A 15361-nucleotide genomic window follows, 5' to 3' on the forward strand; every position below is an offset into this window, starting at 1 on the left:
CTCAACCCCTGGCTCATTAGAATGAGCAGCTGCTGCTGCCTTAAAGATCAAAGCCTAGCTACTGATCAGGAGAGACAGAAAGAGCTTTTGAATTTCCCCCCAGACGTTTCTTCATACAGGTGTGAAGCCCATGGATGTGATGGACAGAGACCACTTGTAAGAAACCTTGGTAGAGCAGAAAGGCTGTTGGACAATCCAAGGATAGTGGCCCTGGAAGGCTGCCTTGGGAAGGGAATGCTATAAGCCAGGGGTTCTCAAACTTGGGCAAAGGCTGGGGATGATGGGAATTGTAGTCCAACAAAATCTGGGACCCCAATATTGAGAACCGCTGCCATAAGCAACGGAAAGCTGGAAGTTGTGGCCAGCAACCTAGCTTCTCATGGATTTTTTAAATTTACTATGACCATGAATATTTACATACTGCTTTCCAACAGAGAAGTTCAGAAAGCAGTCCACATATAACAAGAAATAAGATGGTTGCCTGTCCTGAAAGGATTCACACTCTAAAAAGAAGCACAAAGTAGACACCAATAGCAGTCATTGGAAAGATGATGTGCCAAGGTTGGCTAGGCTAGGGACAGTTGCTCTCCCTCGCTGCTAAAGAAAGAGCTGGTCTTGTGATAGCAAGCATGACTTCTCCCCTTTGCTAAGCAGGGTCTGCCCTGGTTGCATAGGAATGGGAGACTACATGTGTGAGCACTGTGAGATAGCAATAGCAATAGCAATAGCACTTACATTTATATACCGCTCTATAGCTGAAGCTCTCTAAGCGGTTTACAATGATTTAGCATATTGCCCCCAACATTCTGGGTACTCATTTTACCGACCTCAGAAGGATGGAAGGCTGAGTCAACCTTGAGCCCCTGGTCAGGATCAAACTTGTAACCTTCTGGTTACAGGGCGGCAGTTTTACCACTGTGCCACCAGGGGCTCAGATATTCCCCTTAGGGGATGGAGCTGCTCTGGGAAGAGCATCTGAGGTTCCAAGGTCCCTCTCTGGCATCTCCAAGATAGGGCTGAGAGAAATTCCTGCCTGTAGCCTTGGAGAAGCCGCTGCCAGTCTGTGCAGACAATACTGAGCTATATGGACTAATGGTCTGACTCTGTATATGGCAACTTCCAATGTCCCTAATCATCACATTAAAAAGTGCCTCTTTGCTCACTTAGTAGGGGTCTTCGGTAGAAAAGCTTACGAGAGATTTGGCCTTCCTTCTGCAGTTGAAGATGGGGAGGAAAGAGTTTCAACCCAAGTTCTGAACAACCTTTACATTTTTGCCTTACCTTGGTTGTTTCTTCCAGACCGAGCAACAGAACGTCATCCAGTTATTCCGCAGAGGAACATCCAACCTTCTCTTTGCTACCAGCGTCGCAGAGGAGGGGCTGGACATCCCCGAGTGCAATATTGTGGTCCGCTACGGGCTAATGACCAATGAGATTGCCATGATGCAGGTCAGTCTGCTCCAATATCTTCTGGGGAACCTCTTGTTCCAATTCACTCCACACTCTGTCATGACTGAAGAGTCAGATTTTGCTCCCTATGTCTTGGGAGGAGGTGCCACTGCTGTTTTGAGTTACGAAAGATGCTGTGGTTGCAGTGGGGAAGCTAGAAAGGTAGCTGAACAAACCTTCATAGCTGCGCCTGTGACAGTTTAGCTGGAGTGGGATTTCTGAGTTTGGATCCAAATGTTCCCCTTGACACTTTTACAGGCCAGGGGCCGAGCCCGTGCCCCAGACAGCTTGTACTCCGTTTTGGTCAATGCCTACAGCAAGGAGGTGGTCCGTGAGAAGCGCAATGAGATCTTAGAGGTTGTGATGGAGAGAGCTATTGAGTGGGTGCAGCGGCTGCCTGAGCATGAATACCGCCAGAAGGTAAAGACTGCTGGGATGAGGGACAATCAGTTAACTCTGGGGGTGGGGGGAGTAGTACGAGACTCACAAAGACGCATTAGAGCCATTATAGGATGTCCCCAACTTAAATCGGGTTGTGTTCCAAAAATGTGTTTATAAGTTGGATGTTCATAACTTGGAACACATGTAGTTCCCAAGAGTGGCGACTTGTTTGTATGTGAGGGCTGGTATTTTTAAGCTGGGGACTTCATTATTGTAATATGTTATGGAGCTTTGTTTGTATGCATAGATGTTTTTAACTCAGGGAGTTCCTGTATTACATGCTAAGCATACCTTTTTTGGGTGGAGGAGTTAGCACAGAGAGAGAAGAATGTAGCAGCTATAAAATCAGAGCCAAAGTGAGATTCTCCTCTCAGAGAATCACAGAAGGCAGTTCTTGCTGGGCTGCATCACTTCAGACTGCAGGCGAGGGGATCACATGTTTGAATGTGTTTGTCTCCCCCAATCCAAAAAAAGCTTCACGAAGTAAGATTGGAGAATAAACTGCAGAGAGAGATCTGGACAGGAAGGGGTTAAATCCCATACTGCCTGGCAGAGACAAGCCCTGCAGCTTGAGTCTGGGAAACCCATAAGCAGAGAGCAGTTAGAACCGTTAGGCTGAATTCAGAAATAACGCAGAATCGAGAATCCAATGGATCCCTGGTTCTGCTGCCCCCACCGCCACACTCTTACCTGCCTGAATTCGGACATAAGCACTGGCTGCCTCTCTGCAGTCTGTGAGACTGCAGAGAGGAGGAGGAGGCGGCTGCTGGGCTTCCTCTTTTGGTGAATGGACAGCTGCAGCAGCCAATCGATGGAGAGAGGGAGGAACTTCCTTCCCTCAACTCTGGTCCCAGGGAAGGCTGCCTCCAGTTCTGTATTCAGACATAATGGAGGCAGCTGCAAACCAGAGTCCCAAAACAGCAAAGTAAAGTAAAGTGTGCCGTCAAGTCGATTTTGACTCCTGGCACCCACAGAGCCCCGTGGTTTTCTCTGGTAGAAGACAGGAGGGGTTTACCATTGCCTCCTCCCACACAGTATGAGATGATGCCTTTCAGCACCTTCCTATATCACTGTTGCCCAATATAGTACCAGCGGAGATTTGAACTGGCAACCTTCTGCTTGTTAGTCATTAAGCATTTCCCCGCTGCGCTACTTAAGGAAACCTCACTTCAAACTGAGGGTTCAAATTGGGAGTTTGCTGAGTGAACCCTTGGTTTGCGTTCGAGTCCAAACTGCAGTTTCACGCATTTGGACACACAGTTACATGAACTCCAGCCATGTGTATCTCAGGTTTCGTGTGATGTTCTAATGCGGCCTTAGAATTGTTAGTTGGAGTTGAAGCTCCATCGAGTGATGGTTTCTGAGAGACAACCTAGAAATAAGGCTGGGTTTAGTAGAACCAGGGAAGGTTTGGTAAAAACAAAAAACAAAAACCAACCAACATAGCTGCAATTCTAATATATGAGCTCTGGGGAGAAAGTGGGTACAAAACCAGACTCATAGAACGTTTATACCAGAAGTAAATGAAAAGAACTGTACTATCAAAAAAAAGTTCTGTAACCAAGCAAAAGAACTACCCTACTTATTAGGCAGAGAAACATGCAAACCTCAACAACTGTAAATTAATAAATCTTTGTTTTGTGAAATAAGGGAGAGTATCTATCTGTACCCCCATGTCTGCATCACTACATTACCAAACCTGAAGACCCCTAATAAAGAGAGTTCTTGGTTATTAAGAGAGCTTATATGGTGGCAGTGAAACAAGATTCTGTTGGGAAGATTAGAAAGTAAAAAATTTAAAGAAACATTAGTAAATACACATAAAATTGCCCCCTCTCATCACATGTATTTAGAAAACTTACACACCTAGGAGAAGAGTTGTCTAGGAGCACAGACAATAAAATATGTGTTTCTGTGTTTAGGAAGTTGGATTAAACCCAGCTACATTGGCTACCAAGTATAAGGTTGCCGGTTCGAATCCCCACTGGTATGATTCCCAGACTATGGGAAACACCTATATTGGGCAGCAGCAATATAGGAAGATGCTGAAAGACATCATCTCATACTATGCAGGAGGAGACAATGGTAAACCCCTCCTGTATCCTACCAGGGCTCTGTGGTCATCAGGAGTCAACACCGACTCGACGGCACACTTCACCTTTATGTTGGCTGGACCTTGCTGACTCTGGATAATGAAGTGATGCCGCTTGCTAGCCTGCAGAAGTGGCAGTGGGAGATATTCAAGGGTGCACCTCTTAACACCTCCTGCTCCCATTCTAGGAAAGATAATCAGGGTTTTAGAGCAGGGGGGAAGGCTGGGTGCTTTATAACCACACCTCCCAACTGCGCGCGCACACACACACACACACACACACACACACACCGCATATTACCCAAGCTAGACCCTCCAGCTGTTAATATGGACAAATCTCCGCTTCTCCCTTGCTATAGATTGCAGACCTTCAGCATAAAGCTGTCATTGGCCTCATAATGCGGGATACTGAACGCGAGCAGCACCGCCGGCTACACAATCCAGATCATGTGCGCTTCCATTGCCGCAACTGCAATGAGGCCGTTTTCCACGGCTCTGACCTGCGCTTAGTAGAGAAAATGCACCGCGTGAACATCAACCAGAACTTCAGGTGAGAGAGGGCGAAGTGACCAGAAACGCCATACTGTTTGGAGTCGCATTCTGCTCACCCCAGAGGCAAAAGCGGGGAGCCTCCAGCAAGGACGGGAGCTTTCCCACCACTCAGCCCCACTTGGGTGGTGGTTTCCACCTCCACAGTTTACCACTTCAGTGCTGGTAGGACATACTTACAGCACAGAATAGGAGGGAAGAGACTTCTGCCAGAGCTGGCCAGCCTGCCCAGTTGCCTCCTTTCCTTCCATGGAAAAGTGAGAAAGAACTCGGGTAGGCCTGGGAAGGGCGAGCGGGGCAAGGATGAGCAGCTGGACTCTCCACCATCAGCTTCTCTGCTGCACACCTCTGACTGACACATCATCAGCTTCAAAAGCTGCAGAAAAAAACAGGATCCACCCCCACCCCCCATTTATAACATTGTTTCCTACGGAGAAATCAGTTCAGAGTTAAAACCTTTCTGCCGACAGCTTCCAGGAGCCAGTGGGTGATGCCACTGTACGGGGAAGTTCCTTTGTTATTGTTACTAACAGTTGGGAGACTTATTCTTCACAAAAGTCCCCTTATAAAAAAACCCCATCAGTTTTCTGGTAGTGAATTCCATAAATTAAACATGCATTATAGAAAGTATGCCTTCCTTTTATCAACCCTGAGCCCAAGGTGTGAATACATTGTGTGTACAATATAATACCAGTATTACACACATGTGGGCTGAAATGCAAGCCTGGATGGAAGTGAGTTACATAGAGATAACATCTGTGGTGCGTGGTGCAGTATATTGTGTAGCCTACACAGGGATGGGGCCGTAGCTCCGTGGCAGAGCATTTGCTTTGCAGGCAGCACGTCCCACATTCAGTCCCTGGCATCTCCTGGTAGGGCTGGGAATGATCCTGGCCTGAAACCTTGGAGAGCCACAACTAATCAGCGTAGACCAGGACTGCACAACAACTTCAGCCCTCCTGCTGATGTTGGCCTACAATTCCCATAACTATTGGCTGACTATTGAGCACTAGAGATATGCACGAGTTGTTCTTGCACTCCCTTGCGGGGCAGGGCAAAGAACAGGTAAGGAGCTCCTTACCAGCTTGCCCTCTCCCCACTGACGCTCGTTTTATAAAACAGCCACGTGGGGCTGCAGTGTCCCTTCCTTCAGCCCGATCGATGTCAGCATGCACATGGCCAGGGTGCAAATGCGCCAGCCATTTGCTGCTGACCACGCAAATGGCCAGTGAGCATGCGCCCTGGGCATGTACGTGCCGATGCCGATCAGGGCTGCAGGAAGGAACACTGCGGCCTCAACGCAGCTGTTTCTAAAACAAGCATTGGCAGGGAGGAGGCGAGCTGTCAAAGAGTTCCGTAGCTGTTTTTTTTTTTTAAGGCACCCCACCACCCATTGAGCCAGCTCAAATGCTGGTATTTGAACAGGTTCAGTGCTCTAGAAAGGGAGCGCCGAACCTGTTGGTGAACATCCCTATTGAGCACTGTGGTTGGGGATTATGGGGGTTTTATTCCAAAAGGAGCTGGAGGACCAAAGCTGTGCAACCCTGGTGCAGACAGTACTGAGCTAAATGGACCACTGATCTGCCTCAGTATAAGGCAGCTTCCCGTGTCCAGTAGAAAGAATCCCCGCACTTACCCACCCATTCTTCCACTGGTCAATTGAAACTGTTATCAGGGCCCAATACACATTTGCATTGTCAGCTGGTCTTATAAGGAGCAGAGGCCGGGTCAAGAGTGAGCAATCATGCTTTCAGGTTCTTTGCCCTTGTGAGATCTCTCTGTTTGCCCTTCCTCAATGTAGACTGTACTACAAAGCATCACCTGGCCATGTGGCGATTCCTTGTGAGTTTAAGGATTGGAGGCCAGGCAGTTCCATCAGCTGCAGTAAATGTGGGCAGGTAAGTGCACCTGTATTTTACCAAGAAAACCACATGGATAGACAAAATAGAATGATTGTAGATGTTATGCTGGATGATGGTCCCCTTAGGTCAGATGGTACTCAACAAGCTACTGAGGAAGAGCTGAAGATCTCTCAGAGTACTGGTGGTGTTTATGACACGGTTAGATTAAAGCCTTTTGGACATCTAGCGGCTGATGTTGCCATGTGGGAAAAGAAAATCTGAACCTGCAAAGACAGAACTACAATGGGAACATGGAGTGTAAGAAGCATGAATATGGGAAAGCTCGACACTGTGAAAGATGAAATGAAGCGACTACAGATTGACATCTTGGGCATCCGTGAATTAAAATGGACTGGAATAGGACACTTTCAGTAAGAAAATCATACCGTTTACTACTCAGGACACGGAAAACAAAGAAGGAACAGTGTTGCTTTCATAGTCTGGAAGGATATAGCAATGACAGTACTTGGGTATAATGTAGTCAAGACTGACTAGATATTGTGGACAACCCTTTAACATGACAGTTTTTCAAGTCTATGCCCAAAAGACTGATGCAGAAGAAGAGGAGGTTGATGAGTTTTATGCTCAAGTTCACTCTGAAGTTGACAGAACATGCAAGCAAGACGTGCTGGTGGTGGTTGGAGACTGGAATGCCAACGTTGAAAATGTTAAGGAGGAAAACACAGTTGGACTGTATGGCCTAGGAAACAGAAATGGAGCAGAAGAACGACTTATTAGTTTCTGCTAAGCCAATGATCTCTTCATTACTAACACATTCTTCAAACAAACAAAGTGGCACCTATACACATGGACATCACCAGATGGAGTACACAGAAATCAAATTGATTACATTATTGGTGCAAGGACGTGGAAGAGCTCAGTTATAACAGCAAAGATGTGGCTGGGGGCCAATTGTGGAACAGACCATTAACTGCTCATGTGCAAGTTCCAAGTGAAGCTAAAGCGGAAAAACAAACCTATCCAGCTTCCATGATATGATCCTAAGAATTACCCACCATTTTCAAGGAGAACATCAAGGAACCGTTTTGAACCTCATTGATAGGGAAACAGAGGAACTGTAGAATGAAATCAAAGAAGTTGTTAAGGACAAATGTGAAAAGAGACTGCCAAAGACCCAAGAAACAGAAGAAAGCAAAATGGATGTCAGAACAGATGGTGGCAATTGCCAAGAAGAGGAGAGAAGCCAAAATCAAGAAAGATAAAGACCTCAGGAAGGAATTTAATAGGGAATTTCGGAAAGCTGTCAGAAAAGAGCAGACTACAACGACATCTGTAAAGACCTTGAGAATGGAAATAGACATGGAAAAACAAGGCAAGTTTTCCTAAATATCTCTGAACTCAGGAGGTTCCAACCTCAAATTGGTATGTTAAGGGATGCCAAAGGACAGATAGTAACTGATTCAGAGAAGATCAAACAGAGATGGAAGGAGTATACTGAAAATCTGTACAGCAGGGATGTCAACATCCAAGATACTCTAGAAGATATCCCCTATTTGCAAGAACCTCTAGTACAGGAAGATAAAGTTAGATCAGCACTCCAGTCATTACCAAGTCAAAAAACTACAGGAATTGATGGAATACGTAGCTACAGAAATATGGCAGGCAACAGAAGAAGAATCAGTCAAAGCTCTAACCAAACTATGCGAGCAAATCTGGAGAACGACACAGTGGCCAACAGATTGGAAGAGGTCAGTCTACATACTCATACCAAAGAAAGGAGTCTTAACAGATTGTGCAAACCACCACATAGTATCCTTAATTTCACATGCTAGCAAAATCATGCTCAGGATCATCCAACGCAGATTAGAGCTCTATGTGGAAAGGGAAATGCCAGATGTTCAAGCTGGTTTCAGAAAAGGCTGAGGAACAAGAGACATCATAGCTGATGCACACTGGATAATCGAGAAAGCCAAAGAACACCAAAAAGAAGTCAATATGTGCTGTATTGACTACAGAAAAGCCTTTGATTGCATTGACCATGTCAAGTTGTGGAATATCCTTAGGAAAATGGGCATCCCAGTACATCTCATTGTTCTCATGAGAAACCTATACAAAGGACAGGAAGCCACAGTCCAGATAGAACATGGTGAAACAGACTGGTTCCAGATGGGCAAAGGAGTAAGACAAGGCTGTATACTTTCTCCTTTATTCAACATATATGCTGAACATATACTGAGAGAAGCTGGATTGGAACAAGATGAGCATGGTTTAAAGTTGGAGGAAGAAACATCAGTAACCTGCGCTATGCTGATGACACCACTCTGATATCTGAGAATGCAGATGATCTGCAAGCTCTAATAATGAAAGTCGAGGAGCACAGTCAAAAATGGAATGACAACTAGATGTAAAGAAGACTAAACTAATGACAGGTACAGCAACCAGCCTCAGAATTGACAATGAAGCCATTGAAGTGGTGCATAGCTTCTGCATTTTAGGATCACCATCTACAGTAAAGGATCCAGCAGTCAAGAAATACGCTGCAGATTAGCACTTGGTAGGGTTGCAATGAAGGCCTTGGAAAGGATATTTAGATGCCGTGACGTGTCTACACCTACAAAGATTAGAATTGTTCGGACCATGGGTTTTCCCGTGATACTCTATGGATGCGAAAGCTGGACTTTGAAGAAGCAAGATAGAAAAAGCATTGATGCTTTTGAACTTTGGTGCTGGAGAAGATCTTTGAGGATACCATGGACAGCCAGGAAAACAAACAAATGGATCATAGAACAAATCAATCCAGAATCTTCACTCGAGGCACAAATGACCAGGCTCAAACTATTATACTTTGGACACATTATGCAAAGATCCAGCTCCCTTGAGAAGTCCATAATGCTGGGGAAAGTTGAAGGAAAGAGAAGAAGAGGATGATCAGCAGCAAGATGGATGAACTCGATTACGACAGCAATGAATGCACCACTGAGAGACCTTAAAGGCCAAGTTGAAGACAGATCAACCTGGAGAGTATCTATCTATGTGGTCGCTAAGAGTCGACACCAACTTGACAACACTTTATCAATCAAGTGCATTAGGGCTCAGCAACTAGGATAGCGTACAACCTGGTCCTACAGTAGACTATGCACATTTTTCTGATGAGAAAAGAGAAAAGAGCAGCTTTCTTTGTGGAGGGCGAAATAGGCCCAGTGCCTGCAGGGGCTTGGTGAGCTGTTGCTCCCATCTCCATACTATGGATTTCTTGCTCCTTTCCCCGCTACCAGTATCCCTTCATGTTGGTGCAGAAAAAGCATCATGGAATTTTTTTCCTCTCCACTCATTGAAATCTTTCTCCTTCTCTCCAGAGATGATGGCTCATGGCACATTGTCCTAGAGGGATCTTCATCCTCTCCCCCACCCAAACACCACTTCTCCTTATCTTCCTTCCCCTGAATTTATTCCCCATGGTGCATGATGCACCATAGAGAAGTTTGCCTCCCATTTCACCCACAGGGCTCCATGCGGTTCCAAAGAGATAGTGCAGCTTTTTTGGCTTCAGCTGTGCAAAAGCACAAGCCTAGTAAACAGCTGACAGCCAGGAACTCTTTAAAGGTTCAGCTATTCTATGATTGTCACAACTGGCACTTCTCATTCCCTCTTCCTGCCTGGGGCTGAACTAGATACAACATCATTCACCTATCCATGTTCATTTTTAAACTGCAGATAAGAGATTGCAAAGATCAGGATTGGAACCTAAGTGATTAAGGAGGGGCATGTAACAGTCCCAATAAAAATAGCTCCCTACACAGCTTGTATATGTATTGAACTGTGAGGTCAGTATTTTTGTTGGGACCAGGATGCAGTGATAAGGAGTTTAATTTAAAAAAAAAAAAAACCTTCTCCCCAAATTTACACATACTCAGTTTGGCTCTATATGGGGTCCTAGCCTGGTTTGAATTCTGGGTGAAACTTGGTAGCGACCTAAACTCCACCCTCTCTTTTGCTCATACAGGCTTGGGGAATGGAAATGATCTTCAATGTAATCACACTGCCCAATCTTAGCATTAAAAACTTTGTGGTGGAAACTCCAGACGGCACAAGGACCTTCAAGCAATGGAGCAAAGTTACCTTCGACATCAAGGAGTTTGACTATGCAGAATATTTTGACACTGTCAACTTGCTGGACGAATAAGGCTTGGAGAACAAGTGGAAAGAGAGAATTCTAGTTGGATAAATAGGTGTCCTAACATGGCCACCATTGCAGTCATATTTCATCTCATAACACAAACAGGTAGAGCTAGGTGATTATAGGCAGTAGAGGGTCAGTGGACCATAACTTGGAACCATGGAGAGCTGCAGACAAATGCAATAGACAATACTAGCCCAGATGGTGTGTACCAAATCAGTGGCTTGGTATAAAGCAGCTTCATAATTCACATGTGTAAACCCACATAGGAACATAAGAAGCTGTCTTCTACCGAGTCAGACCATAGGTCCATCTAGGTCAGTATTGTCTACTAAACAGGCAGGCAGTGGCTTCTCCAAGGTTACAAGCAGAAGTGTCTATCAGCCCTATCTTGAAGATGCCAGAGAAGGATCTTGGAACCTTCTGCATGTAAGCAAGCATGCAGATGCTCTTCCCAGAGTGGCCCCATCCCCTAAAGGGAGTGTTTTACAGTGCTCACACATGTAGTCTCATTCAAATGCAAGCTCGGGAGGACCCTGCTTAGGAAAGAGAACAATTCATGCTTGCTAACACAAGGCCAGCTCTCCTCCCAGCCCAACTTTCCTCCTCAATCCCCAAGGCTAGCTTTCTCACATGAGCCTAGCCTCCTCATAGATTTATTCAGATGCACAACACACCATCCATTTTTAGCTCACTGGAGGAAGGACAGGATGCAAATGTGATCGATGAAATCGAAACAGAGTTACTGTGGATATCACTGGAGATTGGGGAAATGTTTCAAGGACATTTTATTAGCAGGGGAATGTCCACTACAGAACAGGGTTTGCATCTCCCTGCATGGTTCTCCGAAGCGGGATAGTCCAGAACAAAACATCTTCAAGTGAGTGATTTCAAGCTTCCCATACAAAATGAAATTAGAGAGGGCTCTTATATACATGAGGACAAAAGCTCATTTTATCATTAAAAAAGCCAGACTGGAATTTGCTAAAGTGCATATTGACAAGCCACAAATGCTTCTGAGAGAATGTCCTTTGGAAAGATGAGACAAAACTGGAACTTTTTGGCAAGTCGCATCAGCTCTATGTCCACAGACGAAAAAATGAAGCTTTCAAAGAAAAGAACACCATACCTACTGTGAAACATGGAGGAGGCTCGGTTATGTTTTGGGGCTGCTTTGTTGCATCTGGCACAGGTTGCCTTGAGTCTGTGCAGGGAACAATGAAATTTCAAGACTATCAAGACATTCTGGAGCGAAATGTACTGCCTCGTGTCAGAAAGGTCTGTCTCAGTCACAGGTCATGGATCCTCCAACAGGATAATGACCCAAAACACACGGCTAAAAGCACCCAAGAATGGCTAAGAACAAAACATTGGACTATTCTGAAGTAGCATTTTATGAGCCCTAATTTGAATCCTATCGAACATCTATGGAAAGAACTGAAACATGCAGTCTGGAGAAGGCACCCTTCAAACCTGACACAGCTGGAGCAGTTTGCTCAGGAAGAGTGGGCCAAACTACCTGTTGACAGGTGCAGAAGTCTCATTGAGAGCTAAAGGAATCACTTGTTTGCAGTGATTGCCTCTAAAGGTTGTGCAACAAAATATTAGGTTAAAGGTCCCATCATTTTTGTCCATGTCATTTTCATTTGTGTTATTATTTGAAATATTCTGTTGCATCAAAACTCTAAAGCAAAATCTGATTTTTTAAAAATGTGGAACAAACAACGATGGGTGTCAATTATGTTTGTCAGTTTCAAGTTATTTCAGAGGCAATTGTGGGTTCTTCTTTTTTCGTGGAAGGGTACCAGCACATTTGTCCACATGTGTAGATAGGGATCTTTGGAGAGACCATAACAAAACATAAGACCAGCCCTGCTGGATCTGGCCCAAAGCCTATCTGATTCAGCATCCTGTTTTAAAATGCTGTCAGCACAACCATTACTTTGGTAAACACCCTTGAGGCGGTGGAGAGCCCAAAGGGTAGGACTTTATATTGGTAGACTTGAGGGCCTACTGTAAGGTACTTTCTGTGTTTCGGACAGATTTGGACATGAAAGTAAGCATCCTTTAAATCGATGGTAATAAACCATGTGTCTCCCACCAGGAGCTGAATTATTGATGCAATGGAGATCATGCAGAATTTGGTGTTCTGTATGAATTTGTTGAGTGTCCTGAGGTCTAGGATAGGCTGAATTCCTCCGTGCTCCTTGGAAATATCTGGAATAGAACCTGCCCTCCTGGAGAGCTGGCAGGACAGGTTCTATCACATCTTTTTTCTGAAGTGACACCACCTCCACTTGGAGAAAGGGGGTAGGAGTGGTGAATCTTATACTCAATGAGCCAGTATGAAATTTTACGGCATAGCCCAATTGGACTATGGAAAGCACCCATTTGGCCATAGTTGAGTCTCCAATTGTCCAGATGTTGTGATATCATGGGTACTTGGGTAGGAGTGTCCGAGTTATCAAAGATTCTGTTTTGAGTTCTTGCCTTATTTGGGGCATTGAGTATTGGACTTCCCCCTAGGCTGGTAGGGTTTAGGAGGGGGCCTTGAATATTTCTTAAAATCACACTTGTCAGTGGGCTTGTATTGAGACTTATACTTCCCTTAGATGGTTCCAGGGGCATAGGACGGCCTGGGCTTAGATTAATAGCCAGTCTGAGTAGTTAAGACTGCAAATGACTTTGCAGTCAGCTTTGAGTTTTTCAATTTTTCTAAGGCATCATCATTCTCAGTGCTGAAGAGACCCTCACCCTCAAAGGGGAGGTCCTCAATTTTCTCCCTGATTTAGTATTGCAAAGTGGAGGAGTGAAGCCAGGTGTGGTGACACAAGGCTTTTGAACCCACCATATTTTTCAACTCACAGTCCATCAGATGGAGAACTGTGCTAATCTGCTGCCTGGTGATATCAGAGGATTTATTCTGGAGCTCTTTAGTTTTAGCTGACCCATCTTCTGATCTCATATCGGCAAGTTCTTCCCATAAGGAGTGCTGATAGTGCAACATGCACGCGGTGTTTTTAGCAATGCACATTGCAAGTGTGCTGGTCAAATAGAAACATCTCCCAAGGGAGTCCAACTTACGACATTCCTTCTCACTCAGGGCTGTATGTTGCCTGCCGGTGCAAGAAGAGTAGTAGTAGTTTACTACCAGCAAATTGGGTTACAGGTGTTTAAAGAGGTATTTGCAGCTCTCTTCCTGGACTTATACATATTTTCAAGCTGTCTTGAAGTGGGGGCCGTAGTAGATAGTGATGTGCATGGTCCGGAGCAGTCCGGACCAGCACCAAAGGGGAGCCTATCTTTTAGGGAGGGGAGGGCTTGTTTACCCCTCCCGCGCCTCTTTGCCCCCGCCAGTGGCCGTAATTTACTGTAAAATTGGGGCGCTGGAAACCAGCCGCCCCAGCCGCCGCCGCTTCCGCCGCCCCCCCCCCCCCGCGAGCAAATTAGAGGGGAAAAAGGCTACTGCCTACAAGGAAGGGCTACTGCCGCCCCCCGCCGCCCCCCCACGAGTGCTCACCAAGTTAGAAGACTTTAGAGAGGAGCTCGCGAACAGAGCTCCTCTCTTATCGAAGCCTCCGGCCCAACTGGGGCCTTGGGCGCGTGCGCACGCGCGCTAGAGCTCTTCTTCCACTAGAGCTTTTGCCGGAGGCCCGGTCTACCCGCCGGGAGGAAGCCGGGTAGACTGGGCCTCCGATCGCCGGAGGCCCGGTCTACCCGGCTTCCTCCCGGCGGGTAGACCGGGCCTCCGGCAAAAGCTCTAGTGGAAGAAGAGCTCTAGCGCCCGTGCGCACGCGCCCAAGGCCCCAGTTGGGCCGGAGGCTTCGATAAGAGAGGAGCTCTGTTCGCGAGCTCCTCTCTAAAGTCTTCTAACTTGGTGAGCACTCGTGGGGGGGGTGGCGGGTGGCGGCGGCAGGGCGGCAGTAGCCCTTCCTTGTAGGCAGTAGCCTTTTTCCCCTCTAATTTGCTCGCGGGGGGGCGGCGGAAGCGGCGGCGGCTGGGGCGGCTGGTTTCCAGCGCCCCAATTTTACAGTAAATTACGGCCACTGGCGGGGGCAAAGAGGCGCGGGAGGGGTAAACAAGCCCTCCCCGCCCTTAAAGCAATACCCCCCCACCCGGACCGGACCAACCAGGGCAGAACTGGTCCGGCAGTTCGGCCATTCTATAGAATGGCCGCCGGACCGGTTCGGACACACGCCTAGTAGTAGACTGTTTCTTCCAGGCTTGTTTGGAAGCTTGTAAAAGCACCAGCAGCATAGGAAAGGCAGTGGATTGGGAAGTCTTTGCAGTTTGCAAAAACTTATACACACAATCCTCAATGTTCTCTGTGACCTGTTTGAGGCTGAGGCCTAAGGTCTTGGCTGTGTCAGAAACCATGATATGATAGTTCTTATGTTCCTCTTTGGGTGAATTGGAGGACTTTTTAAGTACTTGATCATCTTGGAACGGTTCTTACAGGGCCTCAGTTGTCTGAGAGTCTGTGTCTGAATCAGATGCTGGGTCCTCAGGGATAGGGAATGGGGCACCAGATGATGGGGTACCCCCAGGGATACCGCCAGAAGGTACTGGAGCCAAGCTTTGTGGTTCAGATGGCAACACAGGTTGTACAGGGAGAAGTATTAGTGCCACTGGAGGTGGTGGATCCGATGGAGGGATCGGTTTAGAGGGAGACTCTGGGTCAGTGTGTGTTGATATCGAAGCCTGAGGTAACGGTATGTGTCACTGCCTGGGAACGATGCAGTTCTTCGGGGGCGCACGAAGATACCCTCATCTCTTGCAAGTTCAGCATAT

At 46.4% G+C, this 15361-nt stretch overlaps 1 protein-coding gene across 4 annotated transcripts in view; it reads left to right on the forward strand.

Moving 5' to 3' along the window:
• DHX58 (DExH-box helicase 58) overlaps positions 1–13027 on the forward strand; it is a 39542-nt gene extending 26515 nt beyond the window's left edge. For all 4 annotated transcript variants that reach the window (XM_053258454.1, XM_053258455.1, XM_053258452.1 and 1 more), the window contains 5 exons: positions 1300–1449; positions 1708–1869; positions 4342–4532; positions 6333–6429; positions 10397–13027. In XM_053258454.1, the coding sequence (XP_053114429.1) occupies positions 1300–1449; positions 1708–1869; positions 4342–4532; positions 6333–6429; positions 10397–10576 (780 nt within the window). In that variant the 3' untranslated portion in view covers positions 10577–13027. The remainder of the gene's footprint in view (positions 1–1299; positions 1450–1707; positions 1870–4341; positions 4533–6332; positions 6430–10396) is intronic.
• The last annotated feature ends 2334 nt before the right edge of the window (positions 13028–15361 follow it).

Source organism: Hemicordylus capensis, chromosome 5, assembly GCF_027244095.1.
Source record: "Hemicordylus capensis ecotype Gifberg chromosome 5, rHemCap1.1.pri, whole genome shotgun sequence".
In the NCBI taxonomy this organism is placed as follows: Eukaryota; Metazoa; Chordata; class Lepidosauria; order Squamata; family Cordylidae; genus Hemicordylus; species Hemicordylus capensis.